The sequence below is a fragment of the Pipistrellus hanaki genome (genome assembly GCF_964339955.1).
Source record: "Pipistrellus hanaki genome assembly, chromosome: 13".
NCBI classification, from domain to species: domain Eukaryota; kingdom Metazoa; phylum Chordata; class Mammalia; order Chiroptera; family Vespertilionidae; genus Pipistrellus; species Pipistrellus hanaki.
Genome location: NC_140515.1, coordinates 29886219 through 29907726, shown reverse-complemented (window position 1 = coordinate 29907726; position 21508 = coordinate 29886219). Strand labels below are relative to the sequence as shown.

The window sequence follows — 21508 nt, the reverse complement described above, 5'->3', positions numbered from 1 at the left end:
GCCAGGCAGTGCTTTTGACTTGATGGATTTTGATGGACTTGTGTTCCTGGAAATCTGCTTTCCTCACTTTGACTGAAGTGTGCCCAGGGGCTCTGAGGTTCAGCAAGAGGCACGGAGGTGTGGGCTGGCTTGTGGCAGGAGAGATGCTGAACTTGGGAGTGGGTGACTACTCCCTTGACGCTACACTTGTCCAGGTCCCTTCCAGCCTACAAAATTTAGCTGAAATGTCTCATTCTCCAAGAGGCCTTCCCTAACCATAGTAACTCTTGCTTCTCAAACTCCTGCTGCGTGTACAGTTTGTACCACATCTTTTATTCTGCCGAGGTTAATAGATCCTCGCCATGCAAAAGGGAAGAGGCCCTTTGCAAACATCCATGTTGTCAAATGCCATATCATTTCTCCCATGAAAATTGGATGCTGTAAAATTTGGATGCAGGCCACCTAGCTGGACACCATGTCTACACCATGTAGAATTCAGAGGTGACCCTCAAGAGAATCATATATCACTGTCACAAGCCTTTGGTGTGTCATTCTTGAGGGAATGAGATAATGGCTATTCAGTTATAATATTCCAAGAGTGTACAGCTCTGTCCTCCAATTGTTCTATTAGTCTTCTCTCCCTGACTCAACTCTGAGTAGTCAGCAGAGGTGTCCTCTTATTCTTTTATTTTTTAAAAAATATATATTTTATTGATTTTGTACAGAGAGGAAGGGAGAGAGATAGAGAGTTTGAAACATCGATGAGAGAGAGTCATCGATCAGCTGCCTCTTGCACACCCCCTACTGGGGATATCCCTGCAACCAAGGTACATGCCCTTGACTGGAATCGAACCTGGGACCCTTCAGTCCCCAAGCCGAAGCTCTATCCATTGAGCCAAACCGGTTTCGGCTCCTCTTATTCTTTTTTTAAAAAAAAATTTTTTTTTTTTTATTGATTCAGAGAGTAAGGAAGAGGGAGAGAGAGAGATAGAAACATCAATGAGGATATAGAATCATTGATCGGCTGCCTCCTGCACGCCCCCAACTGGGGATCGAACCCACAACCCTGGCATATGCCCTGACCAGGAATTGAACTGTGACCTTCTGGTTCATAGGTCGATGCTCAACTACTGAGCCACGCCGGCTGGGCAGTGCTCTTCTCTTCTTGACCCTAGAAGACCCTACTATCTATAGTGCTATGGGAATAGATACAGGTATCCAATGAATTAATTGTAGAATGAATGGAAGCTCCATCAGGGCAGCAGAGATGGTGACTGTCAAGTTCAATAATGTCTCCTGGGTACCTGGCACCCAAAAAAGTGTTTAATAAATAGTTGTTGAATGAATGAGCTCAGTGATCTGCACACCTTTATTTGAGGAGTACAAGATGCCATTCGGATGGGTTTTGTTAGCTGGAGTGTATATAGAAGAAAGGTCTAGTCGCCTTGTTTTCAGAATGAATTTTTAGTGGAAGGTCAAGGGATTTTAAAGATAATATAGAGGAATAAACCTAAGGCAAAACATAGTAGATTGGGTTCACATGGGCCATTGGGAAACCATCTTCAGTGTTTTTTAAAAAATAATAAGTGGGAGTGGACATAAAGGTAACTGTACTTTTTGTCTCCTTCTTTTCTCTATTTTCATCCTTTAGATTCACCAAAACCACCAGTTGCTCCCAAGCCAAAGAACGCCGGTCCCCTCACACCAGTGACTGCACCCAAATTCCCTTCGTCACCCAGGCCTGACAGTCTTCACAGTCCCAACTCCATGTCGAGGGGGCCGAAACCCCCCATTGCCCCTAAACCAAGGCTTGACACCCCCAATGAGTGGAGGGCCAGCGTGTACATGATCAACAGCTTGAACAAATGCAGCAACGGGAAGCTGCTCTGCGTAGACAGGGGACTCTACGAAGAGCCGCAGTCCAGCCTGGAGTGCCCCGAGGCCGAGGCCGATGAAGAGTACATCGTCGTCCCCAGGGCTCCACCCAGCGAGGACGAAGCCAGGGATGGGGACTCTGTGGAGAACGCAGTCATGGTGCCTCCGGATGCCACCGGGGAAGAGGAACCCCAGAAGGAAGGCGAGGAGGAGGAGGAGGAGGGGACCGGAGCTGCTGAAGAAGTGGCCGCCCTAGCCGACATGGCACTGAGTGGAGAGGCTGATGAAGGCGTAGCCCCCGATCCTGAGAAGGTGGGGGCTGAGGACAGTGCCCAGGACCCAGGGGAGGAGGAGGAGCGGAAGCTCACAAGTGAGGAGGAAGAGAAGCTAGTGGAGGAACACAACATGTGCAACCTGGAGGATCGGGGCCCTTGGGATGGAGAGGCAGTCTTTCCGAGCGATATCATTCTAACGCAGGTTGATTTAGAGGACCCAGAGTTGCCTGGCAGGGAGCCCGGGTCTCCTGGGACACCCAGGGAGGCAGAGGAGGAGGGTGAGGAAGGCTGTGCCGAGACAGAGCCAGGGCTGGCAGAGGAGCATGGGGAACCTGACAGGCCCACTGAGGAGGGTGCTGAAGGTACCAGTGAGGAGGCCCTGGAGGACGAGGGATTGGCCTCGGGCACCCAGGAGGCAGAGATCGTCACCGACAACCCTGACGTCTCCGAGGAGGAGCGTGAAGATGCCGCACGCGGGGGCAGCCGGGATGACCAGGACGAGCCCCATGACCACGGTGAGGAAACTGACCACGAAGAAGTGGCAGCCGTCACCCAAGAGGCGAGAGGAGACGTTCCGGAGAGCGAGGACCCCGTGCAGGACGAGCCCGCGGAGGAGAGCTGCCAGATCATTCCTTTCGAGAACGACTGCACGGACGACTTTGTGGCTTCACTCTCGGGAAGTCCCTACGAGTTCTTCCCTACAGAGAGCACCTCCTTCTGTAGTGAGAGCTACTCCTCTTTTCCCGAGTCAGCAAAAGGCTCCGAGTCAGAGCAGGAATCCAAGTCAGGGGAATGTGCAGGCCAGGACACTGGGGCCGGAACTTTGTGTGGCCAGCCCGGCTCCCTGCAGGACGGCCCTGGGGAGGGCCTCTCTGTCCCCGACGTACTGGTCCTGCCAGTGGATGAGGACGCCACCGACGACGCGCTCACCAACCCCTACGAGCTGGGAGTGGACGTGGTGTGCGGAACCGACCCCGGAGAGGGAGAAGAGCCCGAGACCCAGGCCGCCTCCGATGGCCTCGGGGGTTACGGCTCCAAAGAAGAAGAGAACTCCGACGCGGAGGGCGGCCTGATCCCCATGGACAGAAAGAACATCCTCGCAAGGGCCAGGCCCCACTCTGGGAAAGTGCCCGGCTATGTCCCAGAGACCGTCCCCGAAGAAGCCGGCCCGGAAGCTGTCTCACCGTCGGCCACTGGCATCGGAGGTGCCACCGAGGAGGCAAGAAAGATGGTCCTGTCGCTGGAGGGGAAGCCACCGCTGGAAGCCAGCAGGGCCTTGCCAGCGAAGCCCAGAGCCTTCACTCTGTACCCTCGTTCGTTCTCCGTGGAAGGCCGAGAGATCCCGGTCTCCGTGTACCGGGAGCCGGAGGCGTCCGGCTTAGACGACCTTCGAATCAAGAGGAAAGAGGACAACCTCTCCCTGCCCTGTGTGATCGGCTCCTCGGGGAGCTTCTCCCAGAGGAACCACCTTCCGTCCAGCAGCGGCACGTCAACGCCGTCTTCCGTGGTCGACATCCCGCCGCCGTTCGACCTGGCCTGCATCACCAAGAAGCCCATCACCAAGAGCTCCCCCTCCCTCCTGACCGAGAGCGAGCCCCCCGACAAGCACGGCAAGAAGAAGAAGTCGTCCTTCAAGCGGTTCCTGGCGCTCACGTTTAAGAAGAAGACCGAGAACAAAGCGCACCACGTGGAGGTCAACGTGTCCTCCTCCAGGTCTTCCTCGGAGTCCAGCTACCACGGGCCGTCCCGGCTCCTGGAGATGGACCGCAGGAGCCTCAGCAACTCCCCTCAGCTCAAGACCCGGACCGGCAAGCTCAGGGCGTCCGAGTCGCCCTCCTCCCTCATCTTCTACCGGGACGGCAAGAGGAAGGGCATCCCCTTCAGCAGGACTGTGTCCCGCGTGGAGTCCTTCGAAGACCGCTCCCGGCCCCCCTTCCTGCCGCTGCCCCTGACCAAGCCCCGGTCCATCTCGTTTCCCAACGCCGACACTTCCGACTACGAGAACATCCCGGCCATGAACTCGGACTACGAGAACATCCAGATCCCGCCCCGGAGGCCTGCGAGGGCGGGGACGTTCACAAAGCTGTTTGAGGACCAGAGCAGAGCCCTGTCGACGGCGAACGAAAACGACGGCTACGTGGACATGAGCAGCTTCAACGCCTTCGAGAGCAAGCAGCAGAGCGCGGACCAGGAGGCAGAGAGGTACCGTGAACCCGTTTTCTATGCTGTTTAGCAGGAGTAACTGTCCGAGTGGCTCGGGGTGAATGGTTTTTAACCTCCCTGAGATCTCAGTTCACGTCATCTGTGAAATGGGACTCATGCCGCCTCATGGCAGAGTGTTTGAGAAGATCAGATAAGGGTCATCCGTGTGGAAGTAGGAACTACAAGGCTAAGTTCAGTACAAATGTGAGCATGTGTAGTTGCAATACTTGTGGGAGATTTCTGATCAAGGTAGATGGCTTTGCTGCTCCTCTCTGGGAAAGTCGCCAAAGAGAAGGTGCTGGAATCTTGCCAAACTAAATACCTTTCACCATCAGGAAAATACCCTAAATTGAGATTGATACCTTTTTATTGTGTAAATATACACTCTATTGAAGGGAACTAGAAAAGGTTATTTAAATTGTTTAAAAAGCCAAGGGTGCCCTGAGCTAAATTTCTGAATAGAAGTCTTTAAGAGGTACATCCAAGCGAATTTTTTTTTTAATTTTTTTTTATTTTGGACTTGTTCACCTTGGAAGTGAGAGTGAAACACTGAAATGGGGGTTTTCCTGACCCCACCTTCCCAAGACTGACTGAATGCTCTTCTTGATCATCCCAGGTAAATAATTGCCAAATCTCGCTGTTCCTTGTCCATAATGGATACAACCTAAGGGCGATGCAACTCACTCTCAACCAGTTACATTCTTTTGGGGCTACCTGATCTGAATTAATGAAAAGCCAAAATGGTTGTGATTTTAAAGAAATCCTGATCCTTTCCTCTTATGTGCAATAACTTAGCCCAGTCCCTCCCAGCTGTTGCTGCTAGGATTTCCTAGGGGACTTGCAGTAATGAATAGATAAGAATGATTTGTAATTAGCATTCGCTGTCACTGGAGTATAGATGCTAGACGTGTTTCTATGGTTTATTCTCTTGAGTGTTTTTTACATGGTTCCCCACGCTGGCTCTATCTTCTCCTTACCCCAGGCCTGGGCAAGACTATTATTAATTAGTTCTTCCTAGGATGGAAAGGTTTGTTTGCTGGGACAGAGGTGAATCCCAGCACCGCTGGTGGGACCAAATTCAGTTTGGAGATGTGGATGTATGGGAAGTCTTAGAGGGCAAGAGGCACTGAGCCGCCAAGATCATTTCATTGATGGTTATTAGCAGGGTTTGATGACACCCAACCCCAGCTGAGTGCCTCTTAGCATTAATGGAAATAGAACCAAGTTTTGAAATCATAAAATCTCTGTGCTAGAAAGCATCTCGAAGGGTGTATGGTCAAGCCTCCCACTTCTAACAGGTTTGTCTCTTAACCCAGTTTCTACTTAAATTCCACAAGCTACAGGGAGCTCACTACCTTCCAGAGCTGCCTTTTCTGTTGCCAGGTACTCTGATTACGTTTTTCTTTCTGACTGAGGCAAAAACTGTCTCCTTCTAATATCCCTACCTCACTCATGCTGGCTCTTCCCTTCCGAGCCAGGCAGGTGAGCCCGTTTCCTCTTTTGTGTGACAGCTCTTCAGAAATTGAAATCTGCTGTAGAATCACAGAATTGTATGGCGGTAGGGGACCTTCAGGCAGCATTTGGTCCTGTTACGGAGGTGAAAACAGAGGCACAGAGAAGGAAGGGGACTTGCCAAGGGTTTCTCAGCCATTTAGTGGAGAAATCTGTGCTAGGACTCAGATTTCCTGATTCCGTCGGGAATTTGCAGTGAATTATGCTGCAGGATGCCAAGGCTGGGTGTGCACGCAGCACACCGTGCAACCCTGGGTCACATGCACCCTTTAGTCGGTATATGGTGGTGCCCTCTGGGGTTGTGCTCTGCACAGGCATTGGCCATATGCAAAGGCCCTGATGTCTTGATCTGTAATTTGTCTAAACAAACAAGCAAGAAGATGTCATCACCCAAAGTAACATGACAATAAGGGAATAAAATACCCCAGAAAACTTTAATATTGCCTTATCTTGATTGTTTACTGGGTGATCACTGTGCTAGGTGCTTTCCCTGCACTTCTCACGTGTGATGCTACAGCCTGGGGCTTTGGTTGAGTATCCTCACGGTCAGGCTCTGAATTTCCAAAGCACGGTCCCCCACTCTGATACCATTTCACCAAAGGCCAGGCTGGCTGGGATAAATCTCCCATTGCAGGAACCACATCTTCTTGGATATCCATCAGTGAGCAAAGCTTTCTTCCGTTTTCCTTCATGAAACAGAAGGAAGCAGAGGGGGAGAAGAAAAATCCCTGCTTTGGGCTGGGACAGGTCTGGGCAAGGGAGGTTTCAGACACATCAAGTTGAGAGGCACAAAGGGACTGCCAAGGGGGTGGGGGCCCCACCGCTGCTTTGCCAGAATGAGGGCTTTGAGAATTGAGTGGAGGAGGGGCTGCTGATCTCAGACAGGGGTGCTTCAGGTTGGAACAGGGGCGAGAGGCAGTTCCTTCCTCCTCCGGCTTGTCCTGCCCCATAGCTTGCTTGAGTGTGAGGATCAGGGATAGAAGCCAAATACATATGTTATCGCCCTGAAAGAGCATAGGACAGTGCACCAGGAGACATGAGTTCAAAGCCCAGTCAGACACTGACTTCCTGTGGTATCTTGGAAAGGGCTAGACCACAGTTTGCTCATCTGTGAAATGGTAAGATTGGCGTAGATTTGTATTTCTCAACCATTCAACTTTCCTGTACCACTTTTATAGTTCTGTTATACTGCCTATAGTCTCGCTTACTTTTTTGTCTTTCAAGCAGTCCATCTTTTTTTTTGGGGGGGGGGGAGAATGTTTAGAAAGGGAATTTTATGTCCTGTTAGGATGTGGGAAAACAGTATCAGTTGCCATAAATAGAAGGCGGTTGTACAAATAAGATACAAAGGAAAATAAAATGACAGGTAAAATCTCAATTGAGGTTATTACTTGCCATGGCTGTGAGCTGGAGGCTTGGTCCCTTTGTTAAACAGGGAGAGGTGTTAAAGACATCCTGGCACCACACAGAGACTTTCTGCTTGGCATAATCCAGAGGATTCATAAGGACTGAAAAGTGGTGTGATTCAGTGTTATTTAAATCCAAGTTCTTTTTCCACTAAAAGCACTTTTCTTCAAGAAAGGATAGAGTATATAATTGAATTCAGAGAGCCCTTAGGGACCCCTACATCAGAGCAGCAGCTCATCAAAGCGCTAATGGATGGTGATAAAGTTTCTTCCGTGCAGTTACTTCCTCTGAGACGTGTATACACAGATAATAACATTTTAGGAGCTATAATAATATCCTTATTAACAACTTTCTATCTTATAAAACAAAATTGTATATACACACATTGCAAAGTTTTGTCATCCTTTAAATTGCATTCTTTTTCCCCGAATTGACCCTCTTGGGGGAAAAAAGGTTAGAGATACAGTCTAATAATCCTACTTTTCAAATAGGTTGTTTTATGTCTTCAGCCAGTAGTCTTGGTTGGGAAAACCTAGGCTTGACTTCTGAATATCCATGGCACCTCAGTATGTTGGTTATGCACTACGAGCTTAATAAATATATGCTGATGGCCAGGGGTTAATGATTCTACTAGAGCCTGTTGCATGAAGATTCATGCAATAGGCTTGCCTTCCCTGGCTGCTGGCACTGGTTTTTCTCCAGCACCAAGGACCCAGGCCTTTGCTTTGGCCACCGCCTTCAGCCTTTGCTCCAGCCAGAGCGCTGCTCCTGTAGCTCACCACCCTCCGCCCTCACCCTCATAGCAGGCATCTCACCCGACTCAGCCACTCTGCACCTGCATGCATGCTGCCCAGAGGCCCAGAACGGCTGGGGGACAGGGCCACCACCATCTTTTTTTTTTCTTTTCTTCAGGTTAATTTGCATACTCACTCCTGATTGGCTGGTGGGCATTGTAAAGTGACGGTCAATTTGCATATTTCTCTTTTATTAATGTAGATGGGAATAAGTGATTTTGAGCTTCACAAGGGTACTGGATAGAAATATAATTTATTATGTACCCATCTTTGGCAACACAGTGCTAAGCACTTTGTATATAAAACACCTATTGCTGCAAAACACTACAGAAACTGATTTGTTCTAAGTATCTCATTTAAAGCCTCAAAACTGTGTTTGTGGATTTTTCTTTTGTTGTTGTTTTTTTGGGGGGGAAGTGATTTTTTGCACTATGTTAATCACAGCACTATGTATCAGCACAGATCTCTGATGTCACTTTTCTCTAACATGTCATAATGAAAACATTCAGACTTATAGGAAAGTTGTTTTTACAGTGAATGCTCGTATGCTCAACCCCTGGGATATACCATTGACATATTGCCATACTGTGCCTACTGAAGTATGGGAGGAGATGGTCACACCATCACTGGGCAGGGTAAAGAGGGTCCCTGAAATGTGAGTAGAATGCTTAGGAGTCCAGAGGAGAGTGGGATGGCTTCAGCGACAGGGTGGCATTTGAATAAACACTAAAGGAAAAGTAGGATTTCGACATCTGAAGTAGGAGAGGGGAAAGATGTGAGAATATACAGAGAAACTTCAGGCTGTAGTCTTCAGCAGGTAAAGCTGTACTGAAAATTATTTTATCTTGCTTCAGAAGGTACCTTGATATCTTTAGTCTGAAAAACGGTTCAGAACATCTGAAGACATGGAGAATATATGAAGGAGATTGGGTTGAAAGACTTAAGGACTAAACTCAGACACCATCTTTTTCTAATTTCCAGTTCTTATCACCAAATCTTGCATCAGCTAATTCAGTCCCTCCTCTTAACATTTGTTCAGCAGCATCTACTAATTGTCAGCTGCTGTTCCAGGTACTAGGGACGAAGGTCCCTGCCCTCAAGGCCTTTCAGTCGGGCTGGGGAGAGAGACTGACAGAGGTCATCACTGGTAGAACCTGGTGTGATAAAGGCTTTGTTAGAGGTCCCTCCGAACAGTCCTGGAGGAGTCTATCTGAGAGACACCTGAGGTGGGTATTGCCAGAAGAACAAGAGTCCATGATGGAGACACACAGTCCAGGAAGAGCACACGCCTGCGCATGAGTTTGGAGATAAGGAAGAACCGCGAAGTGTGCAGAGGGAGCTCCGTGTGAACATCTGAGAGATGAAGTTGGGAAGGCAGGTTGGGACCCAGCTGAGAAGGGCCTCATCTATTGGCTTGGAGACTTAGTACCATACCCCTGGGCCGTGGGGAATCCAAGTGGGTTTTCAGCAGGGGCTGCTGCAACAGGATGGTGCATTATCACAGACACTTGGCTGACAAGGTGGAGAGCAGAGGGGATGGAGAGATGAAAAGCAGGAAGGTTAATCAAGGGGCTGCTGCCACGATCGCCTCCAGAGAACATGAAGGCCAAGCAGGGCTGCAGCAGTGGGAAGGGGAGGAGTGGAGTTGTGTCTCCAGAATGCCCACAGCAGCCCAGTTCTGCATTGTCAACTCCAGGGCTAGCTTATGTCTGCCTTTGCTTTTCTCCTCTCCTTCTTTTATTTACCTGTTAGAGCAGTGTTTCCCAAACTTCTCTCATGATGAGAATCACCTGGTGGAGTTGTTAAACTACAGATTCCTGAATCCCAACTAAGAAGTGCTAAACTAGAATTTTTGGGAACATATAGGTAAAATTGTATACTTAACTAGTGCTCTAAGACAGATGTTATATACAGAGCACTAAGTTAGGTATGCAATTTTACCTATATGTTCTCAAAAATTCTAGTTTAGCACTTCTTAGTTGGGATTCAGGAATCTGTGTTTTAACAACTCCACCAGGTGATTCTCATCATGAGAGAAGTTTGGGAAACACTGTGTTAGAGTCTGTCTGGCCCCAGATAAATAAAAGATTTGAGTTGGTTTTCCATAAGAGACAAAGCAGGAAGTAATAAGAATCCAGTCCCTAGAAGCGCCCGGCATTGTAGGGGCTGTGTCGCCGTTGAGGAGACTCGATGGGATTGGATGTGCGGTATTTTTGCAGTCGCTAACAGGTCAAAATGCAAATCTTTGTGTGAGGACCCTGACCGGCAGACTCTGGAGGGGGCCCAGTGATACCATTGAGAGTGTGAAGGCCAGCATCCAGGATAAGGAAGGCATCCCTCCCCACCAGCAGAGGCTCATCTCTGCAGGCAAGCAGCTGGAGGATGGCTGCACTCTTTCACAGTGGTTCTCAACCTTCCCATTGCCGCGACCCTTTAATACAGTTCCTCATGTTGTGGTGACCCCCAACCATAAAATTATTTTCATTGCTACTTCATAACTGTAATTTTGCTACTGTTAATGAATCGTAACGTAAGTATCTGTGTTTTCCGATGGTCTTAGGCGACCCTGCTAGCGGTTTTCAACCTGTGAGTCCACCCTGCACCTGGGCCTCTGTCTGAGGGGTGGCTGTTAATCCTTCAGTTTTGTATTCATAGTGCCCAGTGATGGCACTACTCTGCATGCTAGCCCTTTGCCCCAATTGAAGTTTAGACATTACCAGTTCAGTTCTCACTGAATCTGTTCAAAATGTCAATAAAAGGTTTGTTGCATCGTGAAAAAAAAATTTTTATAATAATCCGCCCTTAAAAAAAGAAGTTAAAGGATACAAGCCAAGTCATAAAGTTGGGCAAACCAGATCAAGGATGGTGACCGCCATTAAAATTCTGAAGTCCATCACAAAATCTAGCAAAAGGTGCCTTCTTCCCTCCTCCCTAACCCTCAGAATCTTCAGAATACAATAAATATTTTGCAGAAGAGATTCCTTGAGAGAGTGAAACCTGACTTCCATTTTTTTACAAAATAAAACTGTTTTGTACTGCACCAATAAACGTTCATGTCATCGTAAAACAAAGGTGATTTATAGCCTCTGCACGAAGTCCTTTGGGCGGGTGGGGGAGACATGGCAGAGTTGCTTCTAAGCTTCCTGCTGACCATCGGTGCGAGAGCTGCGTGGCTAGATTTTCGGGAAATCCCCAACCATGGTTTTCATTGGTATCTTTGTTTCTGCCTGTAAACTGGGAGCCTCCCTATGATTGCTGTGCTTTTGACAAATGAACTCATGCAGAGCTTTCATTAAGTTTCATTGAAAGGACCTGGAAATGCCATAAAAATTATTATAATCTCAAAACCGTCACACTCCTAATGCTTGCGGCTGGGCTTCTTGTTGAAATTGACTGATGAGAATATTCAGTTTTTAATTTTCTGACTTAAAATAAGACCATCTGCAGCTGTTTCTTTTAGCAATAATTTTTAATTAAATGCAATAAAACTTACAGGGAAGGACCCTAATAAGAAAACCGTGTCAGGAACACACTCATTGTAACATTTACTAGAGTGATACTAAGGCCCCCAACTATTTTTTTTTTTCCCTTGCAGAGCTATAATACAGACGGAATCCTGATTAAGTGTTAATCACAATGTGGTTTTACCTTCATAAAATCATGGTTTCCCCCTGTGGGAGGTGTGGAAATAATTCTCACTAATAGAAGACAGTCTCGTTGCATGAGTTCTCTGGTGAAATGTCAGCAGCAGGTCTCCCGGACCAGCTGAGCCCCCGAGGAGGAGGGAGGTCTTTGTTCCAGCCCAGTTTGGAGGGTGCTGGATGTAGTTGGGCCTCCCCGTTCCCTGCCTATTGATTGGGGATGAGCAAAATCATGCACTGGGTGCAGCCAAAGAGAAAAGTTATGTCCGCATTTCATGCATTCCTCCAGTAAATCTGTGTCAAGTGCCTACTAGGTGCTAGACACTGCTCCATGAGCTTTGTGTAGCAAGCTGACAAAATCCCTGCTCTGGCCTAGCTGATATTCTGGAAAGAGTCAGACAGTACACACATTTAACAAGTAAATGAGATAATTACGAATGATGAAATCGTCCTTTAGATATGAGATGATTCTTTTATGAAAAAAGGGAAAAAAGCAATGTGGTAGAAAGTGACTGGTAGAAGGGACACTTTTTAATTTTATTTTTATTTTTAAATATATATATTTTATTGATTTTTTACAGAGAGGGATAGAGAGTTAGAAACATCAATGAGAGAGAGACATCGATCTGCTGCCTCCTACACACCCCCGCAACTGGGGATGTGCCCGCAACCAAGGTACATGCCCTTGACCGGAATCGAACCCGGGACCTTTCAGTCTGCAGGCCGATGCTCTATCCACTGAGCCAAACCGGTTTTGGCTAGAAGGGACCCTTTAGATGGGGGTGGTGAGGGAAGGCTTCTCTGAGGAGATGACATTTGAGTAGAACCTGAGTGATGATCACACCTCATCAGGAGGGGGAGGGCATTCCAGGCAGTGGCAACAGCAGGGACAAATGCCCCGAGACAGAAGGCCCTTATAGGGTTTGTGAAGAGGCCAGTATGAATGAGTGAGTACAGCACACAGTGGGAGAGGGGTGGAGGATGGCGTAGGCAAGAGCCCATGTAAAAGATTTGGATTCTACTTTCATGAGATGCCATTGGAGGGAAGTGTTAGGATCCAAAAATGTTTGAATTATCTGAACCCTTCAGACCACTTCACAGAACTTGTGCATTTAGGGCCAGGTCAGCAAGTACTTTGAAAATGTAGCAAAGAGTATTTACCACTCACAATGGTTCTTGGAGTGTAAAGAGGTCCCTGCCCTGCCCCTTGGCTCTGTGAGTTTTGGGTCTCAGGTCTCTCTTCCACCTGTGGCTGCCCTGAAATGTCTTAGAATTAGTGGTTCTGAGTTCTCCATCTGACTGCTGTTTATAGAAGATGGTGGTGTTCCAGGAAACTGGGAGGAGACTAGCCCAGCCACACCAGAGAAGGGATGGGAGGTGATAAGGTTGGGGAGTTTCTTGAGGAGGCATGTGCTGCATTTGGACTTGTACTGCGTATGGGAACTAATTTGATCTGTGAACCATAAGGAGCTATTGAAGGTTTTCAAGTAAGGGGGGTGACATAATCAGCTAGGTCTCCAGCACAGTTATTGTCAGCTGCGCAGGGTGGAATGGAGGAAAAGAAGCTGCCACAGTAAGGTGTCTAAACATTAATGGATGGGGGTATGGTAACAGGATCTAGTTTCCTCAGCCTCTGTAGTGTGATGCCTCCCAGCACGGATACTGCACAATGTCTGGCTAGGGTGGAGCTCCCCAGTGTAGAGTTCTCAGGTGGCTGATGGCTTTTAGGCAGTGACAGGACCGGAGAGTCAGCATGGCACAGCAGGAAAAGACGAAGAACTCGAGTCCAGCTCTGCCCTTACCTTATCATCTGATCTGAACTTCAGTTTCCTCACCTGTTCAACTGGTACAGTGGTCCGTTTATCACTGAGCTATCATGAGGAATCAGAGATAGTGCATGAACAAGGGCTTTGTCAGGTTTTAAATACCATCAGTTTAATATATATATATATATATATATATATATATATATATATATATATATATATATTTCAGAGAGGAAGTAAGTGGGAAAGAGAGATAGAAACATTAATGATGAGAGAATCATTTATCAGCTGCCTCTGCATGCCCACACTGAGGATCAAGCCCACAACCCAGGCATACGTCCTGACCGGGGATTGAACCATGGTCGATGCTCAGCCATGGTGGCCAGGCATACCGTCAGTCTTTGAACTTTGCTACTGGGAGAACACATGTTGCTGTGTATCACAGCACATGAGGCTTTCTTGAGTGTTTACTATACGCCAGGCACTGTCTTAGACCCTGTATATATATATTCATTCAGGTAATCTGAAAAACAACCCTACAACATAGGTACTTTTAAAAAACAATCTACACTTGGCAGATAAGGAACCTAAGGTACAAAGAAGTTAAGTAAAGGGCCCAAGGTTACACAGCTGGTCAGCAAATCCAGAATTTTAACCCAGGCAGCTTTCAGCACCTGTGCTCTCAGCTCTGCTGTGAGGTCCTTCCTCACTTTATCTGCATGATTTTATTTAATTTGCCGAATTTCCCTTTGGAAGTAGCTATTCAGGCTTACTATTTTGATAGAAGAGGAAACTAAGGTTCAGAGTGGTGACATGGCTTGTACGTCAGTAAGTGATGGAGCTGGGAGCAGAAGGAAAGTATTTCTAGGAATGGATTCTTCCCTCATTCTGGTTTACCCTTTTTGAGAACTTCCCACTGGGAATTGACCCTCAGATGTCAAAGGTGAGGACACACAATGGGGTATGAATCTTCAGCACTGAAATTGCCTTATGACAGGCAATCAGAATGAACAGCTTATGACTGCCACTTGCGTAGGCATGCATGGCCAGGGGATGATGTAAAAACTATATATAGAGAGAACAGCACACATAATTGCAGCAGCAATCAATGGTTTGATATTATACAGAAGGTCAAGGCCTCTTTAGATCGCCTGGCTGGGCTCAGGAAGGGACCTTGGGGAATTTATCATCTGTGCTTACAATACTCTAGGTCAACAGGACAAAAAGCTCATAATAATTTCTGAGCGATGATTTAATGTGTTTCATCTGACTGTCTGAGAATGCCCCAAGACTGTTCAGCCTTCGAGAGATGAAAGCAGCCGCTGAGCCATGTGTCAGGGAGTTCTGAGCTTGCAGCTGAGAATGGCAGTGATTCCGTCTTGGAGGCACATGTGTCTGGGCTGTTTCCCTGCAAGACGAATGTCTCAGGGTTGAGCTTGTTTTTCAGGATGATGCGGCTGGTCTCTATGGAAACAGACCCCTTCTCTTCATGCGTGGGGTTGGTTTGGAGTCCTGGATAGGGCCCAAGGGAAATTTGTCCAGGTCAAGGCATAACCCAAGAACTTGAAACTGTAGATTTGCTTGCATGATTATAATTAAGAAAATAAGACACAGGGAAAAAAAAAATCCTGCCTTACAGAATCTTCTCAGAGACCTTAAGTTCTGCTATATTCTGTTACGATGAGACTTTCCTATACCAAGCGATGTCCTGTGCGGTAGTGAGCTCTCTATCACCGTCAGCAGTTAAGAACAGAAATTGAGCTGCCCACCTGGTGAGTGGAAAAGATGCTAGAATCTATCATGAGGTCGCTGTGACTCGCAGGAAATCTGAGCTCTTGGGGTCCTTTTGGCTGAACATTGCTAGTCCTAAGGAAGCAGCCCCTGAAATGTATCTAGGCCTCCTGGCTGGAGAGACCCTAGAAGACTATAAGAAGACTCAGTATCAGCCAAAACCGGTTTGGCTCAGTGGATAGAGCGTCGGTCTGTGGACTGAAAGGTCCCAGGTTCGATTCCGGGCAAGGGCATGTACATTGGTTGTGGGCACACCCCTGGCATGGGGTGTGCAGGAGGCAGCTGTTCGATGTTTCTCTCTCATCGACGTTTCTAGCTCTCTATCCCTCTTCCTTCCTCTCTGTAAAAAATCAATAAAACATATTTTTAAAAAAAAGAAAAAAAAAAAGAAGTATCAGCTCTTAGACCTGTTCCAGAAGGTGCCTCCTGTGCAGTGAAGATGTTTTTCATGCCCAGGACCCACTCGTAGCCTCGTAGCCGAATCCTCCACAGTGCCAAAAGGCTCACCTGCTGAAAGGCAGCGTGTGGAGGGGTGGCATAGCTCTGGGCTCCGGCCCGCCTCAGGAGAGGGCAGAGTCCTCCTCCCGGAGTCACGCCACGGAGAATTGATGGGAAGCTGGGCTGTTTGGTGCTCCTTGGAGGGTCTCTCACGTATAGTCCCTGTGCTTTTCATACTGTTGCAGCAAGGATCCTTTTTGAAATGAAATCTTACTAGGAATCCCAACATAGAAGGCAAGTTATTATAGTTCTCTTTCATAAATTCAGACTTTTACTACTTCCATGGAAGTCCACTACTGAGATTGCCATGATAAATGGACATCTTGGAAATTGGCAGGTATGGATTGTAGTGCTGTTCTTACAGCCTAATGAGGGGAGATGATTGTGCCACGTGGTCTGCTATGGGGGAGGAGAGCATGTTTCCTAGAGCTGAAGGCTGGGTTCAAATCCCAGCTCTGCCAGTGATTAGCTGTTTGTCCTTGGGCAAATTGCTTAACGACTCTGTGCTTTCGCTGCCTCCTGTGTAAAAAACAAGGCAGGTGGCACTACCTGCCTCAAGAGGGTGTTGGGAGGTTTGAAGGAGTTGGCAGTTGCAAAGGATACATAGCCAGAGATGAGTGCATTGTGAATGCCCAGTGTACTCGAACTGTTCTTGTTAACGCTGTAGCAATGTCTGTATCCATGAAATTCCAAGAGGACATTTGTGAATCCTCACCCACAGGAGCCCAGAGTTTCTGAGGAATGCGGTTTGAGAACCGCACCTCACCTCAGGTAACCCGGGCATGTTTCTTTTAATAAGTGCTATACATTGAATATATATATTTATAAGCCTTTTCCACCAATAATGTAATCAGTGGATAGCACCCTGTGGCAGACACAGTAGGGGAGGGGGAGAAATGGTAGTTCCTACCCATCTTTCAGAAATAAGCCTTTTGTTTTGTTGAAGGGGGAAAGGAAGCAACATGCAGCAGGTTCCACTATCTGCCAATATTTTACATACATGTGTACCCACCACTGCTTTTATCTGTTTATCTCTTTGATAATCAGCCCCGTTTACAGGTAAGAAAACTGAGGCTCTAGGACATCATGTGGCAGAGAAGGCAAATGGGACCCAGAATGGGCACAAGAAAGCAGGTCCCTACCTCACTGAGCAGTGCATGCTCCTGGCAAGAGCTGCCCCCACCTTAGGAGGCAGTGACTTGCCCTCACGGTGGAGATGTGCAAAGCAGCTGGGTGAACCTCTGCCGGAGGCTGTCCTGGAGATTCCTTCTGTGGGCCAGAAAGGGGGGCTAGAGAACCCAGAGAAACCTTGATGCGGCAGCTACGTACGTGTGCACTGTACTTTACACTTTACAACGCTTTCCATGCCTGTTAGCTCCAGCAGTCACTGTAAGACATGGATGAAAAGCACAATTTAAGCGAAGACCTAAGGGGGTATTGCCGGTAGCCAGGCAGAGTTATTTTTTGGGGTGGGGCCTTGGGTAAGCCATTTTTCCTGGAAGGTTTTCCAGTCTCCTTGACTGTTACGTGGGGACATTGATATGACAGGTATCTCATGGTTAAGAGTAACCCATGCCAAGTGCTTGGTACAGGGCCTGGCATGTAGTAGGTTCTCAGTGAATGTAATTTGATTACTTTAACGATTATACCTACTGTGAGGAAAGGATCTGAGGCAATGTAGGAAGGAAGGGTAACACCAGGATAGGAGTAATGAAGAGCAGAGAAGGAACGGAAGGCTCAAAGAGTATTGTCCAAGGTCACATAGCTGGCAAGCGGCAGCGCCGAGGACTTAAAATGCAGAAGTGTCTGCTGTGAAGCAACCATGCCACGTGTTCCACTGGAATTGAGGGGGACCAAAACGGGTCCCTGGGACCGACCCAGGACAGGGTGCGGCAGGTCCTGGGCCACACCTGGAGCTGCGCTGGGTGATAACAGAAGAAAGGAGGGTGATGTCATGCAGCTAGGGATTGTTCTGGGCTCACGCTTCTCTCTTGGGAAGCTCCTTGTAGATGCTACATCTGGTTTCTAGGGAGGTCCCTGGTCCAAACCCAAGTTTCCTTGCTGGCCTGAGGCCAGAGGTCAAGGCTGGGCTCAGAGCGGCAGAGTGAGTCAGTGGCCTAGTGGGGATAAGAGTTTAGGAGGCTGCTCAGGCCCCAGGTTTCCATCCAAGGCTGGCCAACAACACTTGTAGTGAAGAGACTTTTGCTCCAACTTCGGTCTTTCTTTGACCCTCTCTTAAACCCCAGGGTCGGGGAGGGTGGTTCAAGATACCACTGAACCTGTCTGAACTCCTTAATTTTACAGAAGAGAAAACTGAGGCACAGAGACGGGCTTTAGTTCCTCAATTCCTCCTCCCACTAGATAAGCTGCCTCCCTCTTAAATACGTGAGGTAATGCTGGAGAGGACAGTGCGGACAAAGGAGGGACATGGCATTCCGATGGGGGAATTTCAGACACTGTATGAAATGCTTAGGAAAGTATTTTGTAACAGAAAGCTCTCTTTGTGTTCCTCAATCCCCAGCAGATGATGCCATGCTTGCTAACCCCACTCCCCTACCTCGGATGGGTCACTTTCTCCTTTGCACTTCCGTGTAGAATCTGTCTGCTGTGCTGTTTATGTCATCTTCTCTCTCCCTCACTGCACTGTGTGCCCCTCCAGGGCATCGCCACCAACAGCTCATCTCTGTGTTCCGAGCACTTGGCATACAGCGTGGTACCCAGATGGTGCTCAATAAAAGTTAGTTAAGTTAAATGGATGAATTCTGGGGGTAATGGTGTTATCTCACAGGGGCACAACCCACCAGGTTAGGATTTTCCATAGATTCTTCCCAAACCTAGTGTTACCCTGTGTATTGGGACAAGAGAAACAAGGCAGGTTGACAGTCGGCCTGGGGAGAGACGGACACAAAATGCCTGATTGCACAATTATTTACATTCAACTGTGCAGAGTGCTCCAAAGAAGTGCAGGCTACTCTAAGAGCTTCTGATAGGTGCCTTGACCTATTTGTGACTGGACAAGACCTCTGAATGAGACTTGGGCCTGAAATTTGAGGAATTAACTCGATAGCGGGGGAGGCTCAGGAAGAACATTCCAGGCTCACGGAACATGGTGCTCACAAAGATCCTGTGAGAAAGGTAGCTATTGTTCCCATTTCACAGATGAGGAAACTGAGGTGCAGAGCAGAGACATGACTTACCTGAGGTCACCTAGGTAACATGGGAAGATGCTATGGTTTGTGTGCAGATCTATCTGACTCCAGAATCCAGGCACTTTCTTCTGCCGGCTATGCCCTGTAGGCGGTAGGTAAGCCCGAGCTAGCCTATGTGACAGTGTGTGCCGGGCCAAAGCCCTCCCTTCCCACTGGGAAGGTGGACTCACACCCCCACAGCTCCACTCGCTCTCCGCACCCAGGGCTCATCCACACCCAAATCCTCCCTTTTCTCCTTTACTCTGCATTTCATTTATTTCCGTCTCACCTACCTGCGTGACTCTGTTTCCTCAGGCGTACTCTGGGGAATCATGCAACAGGCTTTCTCCAGCTCCTGACAGTCTGGGAGTTTTACCACATATACGTCTGACCTTGGAAAACTTCTGTGAGCCTCAGGCCTAGAAAGAAATACTCAAACCACTTTAGAGCAATTCACTGGGCATCTGCTCTGTGCCAGCCCCTGCAGGATTGGGAGCGGGGGCTCACAAATGAGGCTCAGACTTAAGGTTTTTGTGGGGGAGGCAGACCCATAAAGAGCTGACTGACTGCTGTTAAAAGTCTGATAGGATAATGGACAACATTCTGGCAGCACAGGAAGAAGCAGCCACGTGCAGTGGAGAAAAGGCTTCCCTGGAGAGTTTGCAGGGTTCACATTGGACATTTGAACTGGACTCGCAGGGCAAGTAAGCGTTTGCATGGTGAAGAAGTGTGGGAAGGGCATTGCAAAAGGAAGGGACAGCACGTGCAAAGACACACAGTCAGAAACGTCCTGAGTGTACGAAGACTGAGGACAAGTGCGCAGTGGCCAGACTCGCATGTGGTAGGGCGTGACCAAAGGTGAGAGTTTAAAGCCACTGGCTTCAGGTTCTAACGTGCAGAGGGTAGACTCAGAGGCTGAGAGTGCCCCGACAGCAGAGGGGCCCTGAGATTTCTAGTTGGGGGTGGGGTAGGGGTGGGGGTGGGGTTCCTGCCCTTGTAGCCTTCAAAAGACAGTCCCCTGCCCTTTTCAGGCTCCACTGAAATGATCTGGGATTATGCAAAACTCCCCTCCCCCACCGTTGGAGAAGGGGAAGGTGAGGCTATAACAATGTCTTTTGAGGCTGGAGTCCGGTCTACCTCCCAATTAATCCCTGGGGCGGTGACTACTAACTCACAGGCCTTCATTCTCAAGTTGCTGCTAATCAAGGATGCCTTGGTGACAGGCATAAATTAGTTTCCTTTGAATAGGCCAATTAGAGCTAATAACTGGGGGAAATGTGCGTGGGTGGCTTTGGTCCAAGGGCCTTCTCTAGAATGTGGCTTTTCAGAGCCCTGAGCTGATATCTGCCCTGATCCACCCCCTCCACCCCCCCCCTCACCCCCCACCCCTGTTCTCCCTGGTCTGAAAAGCAGCTAGGTTTTGTGTTTTGTATAAATGATGTCCAGCCCTGCATGGACTCTCCTCCTCCCACAGGCTGGGCACTAAGGGATTCACCATATTTAAAGTGATTATTATCATTCATAAAGGTGTTCATGGTGTCCCCCAGCTTGGTTTTGGACTGGCTTTATCTCCCTCTGAGAGCAAGAACTGGCCCAGAATATCTGGGCTCTTTGTCACTCTGCCTCTTGCCGTAAACCTTTTTGCAGGGTTCTGCTTTCTGGGCAGAACAAAGGGTTCAGGGAAGTGATTTGTATGGGCTGACATACTTTTCAGTGTGACACATTAGTTTTCTGTGGTGCCATAGCACTTGACCATACATGTATTGGTTTTTGGGGGGTCTCACAAGGCCAAAGCGAAGGTGTCAGCTGGCCTGGGCTTTTATCTGAAGGCCGCTGGGGGGAATCCATTTCCAAGTGCATTCTGGTTGTTGGCCGACTTCAGTTCCATATAGGAATTAGGTCCCTGTTATTTCGCTGGCTTTTGGACAGGGACTGGGTTTTGCTCCTAGAGGCTGCTTGTTTTCTTTCTCGTCCTGTCCATGTGGCCTTCTGCCACAGGGGTTGAGTCTTTCTCACTCTGAATCTCTGATTCTAGTCAGAGACAGTTTTGTTTCAAGGACCTGTGTGACTAGATTGGCCCAGCCAGATAATCCGGGATAATCTCCCTATTATAAAGTTTGTAATCTTAAATACACCTACAAAATCTCTCTAGCCATGTAATACAAAATGACCATAGATCCCAGGATTAGTTAGGATGTGGACATTTTGAGGTCCTATTTCCTGCCTATGATAGTCTGCCCTCTGACCCTGAAAAGATTCAGGTTCATCCCAAATCCAAAATTCAATTCATCCCAAGGTCTCCAAAGATCTTATCCCATGAAGGCATCAACTCAGCAAATCTCATCTGACTGTCATTAGCTCAGAAGTCCCCTATCTCTTCATTTTAATTGTCTAATAGGGTAGGATGTGGGTAAGGCTCTGGATATCATCCATCCTGGGCATAATTCCTCTTCCTCTGTGAACCTGGGGAACCAAAGAAGTAAGTTACCTGTTCCCAAAATACACGAAGGGACCAGTTGTAGACATTCCAGTTCAAATAAGGATTATGCCCAGGATGGATGATACCCAGAGCCTAACTTA

The 21508-nt window shown here is 48.1% G+C and overlaps 1 protein-coding gene across 4 annotated transcripts in view; it reads left to right on the top strand.

The window, feature by feature from the left end:
- Positions 1 to 21508, top strand: part of FGD5 (FYVE, RhoGEF and PH domain containing 5) — a 120873-nt gene that overhangs the window by 7322 nt on the left and 92043 nt on the right. For all 4 annotated transcript variants that reach the window (XM_084902556.1, XM_084902555.1, XM_084902554.1 and 1 more), the window contains exon 2: positions 1631 to 4331. In XM_084902556.1, coding sequence (XP_084758682.1) covers positions 1631 to 4331 — 2701 coding nt within the window. The remainder of the gene's footprint in view (positions 1 to 1630; positions 4332 to 21508) is intronic.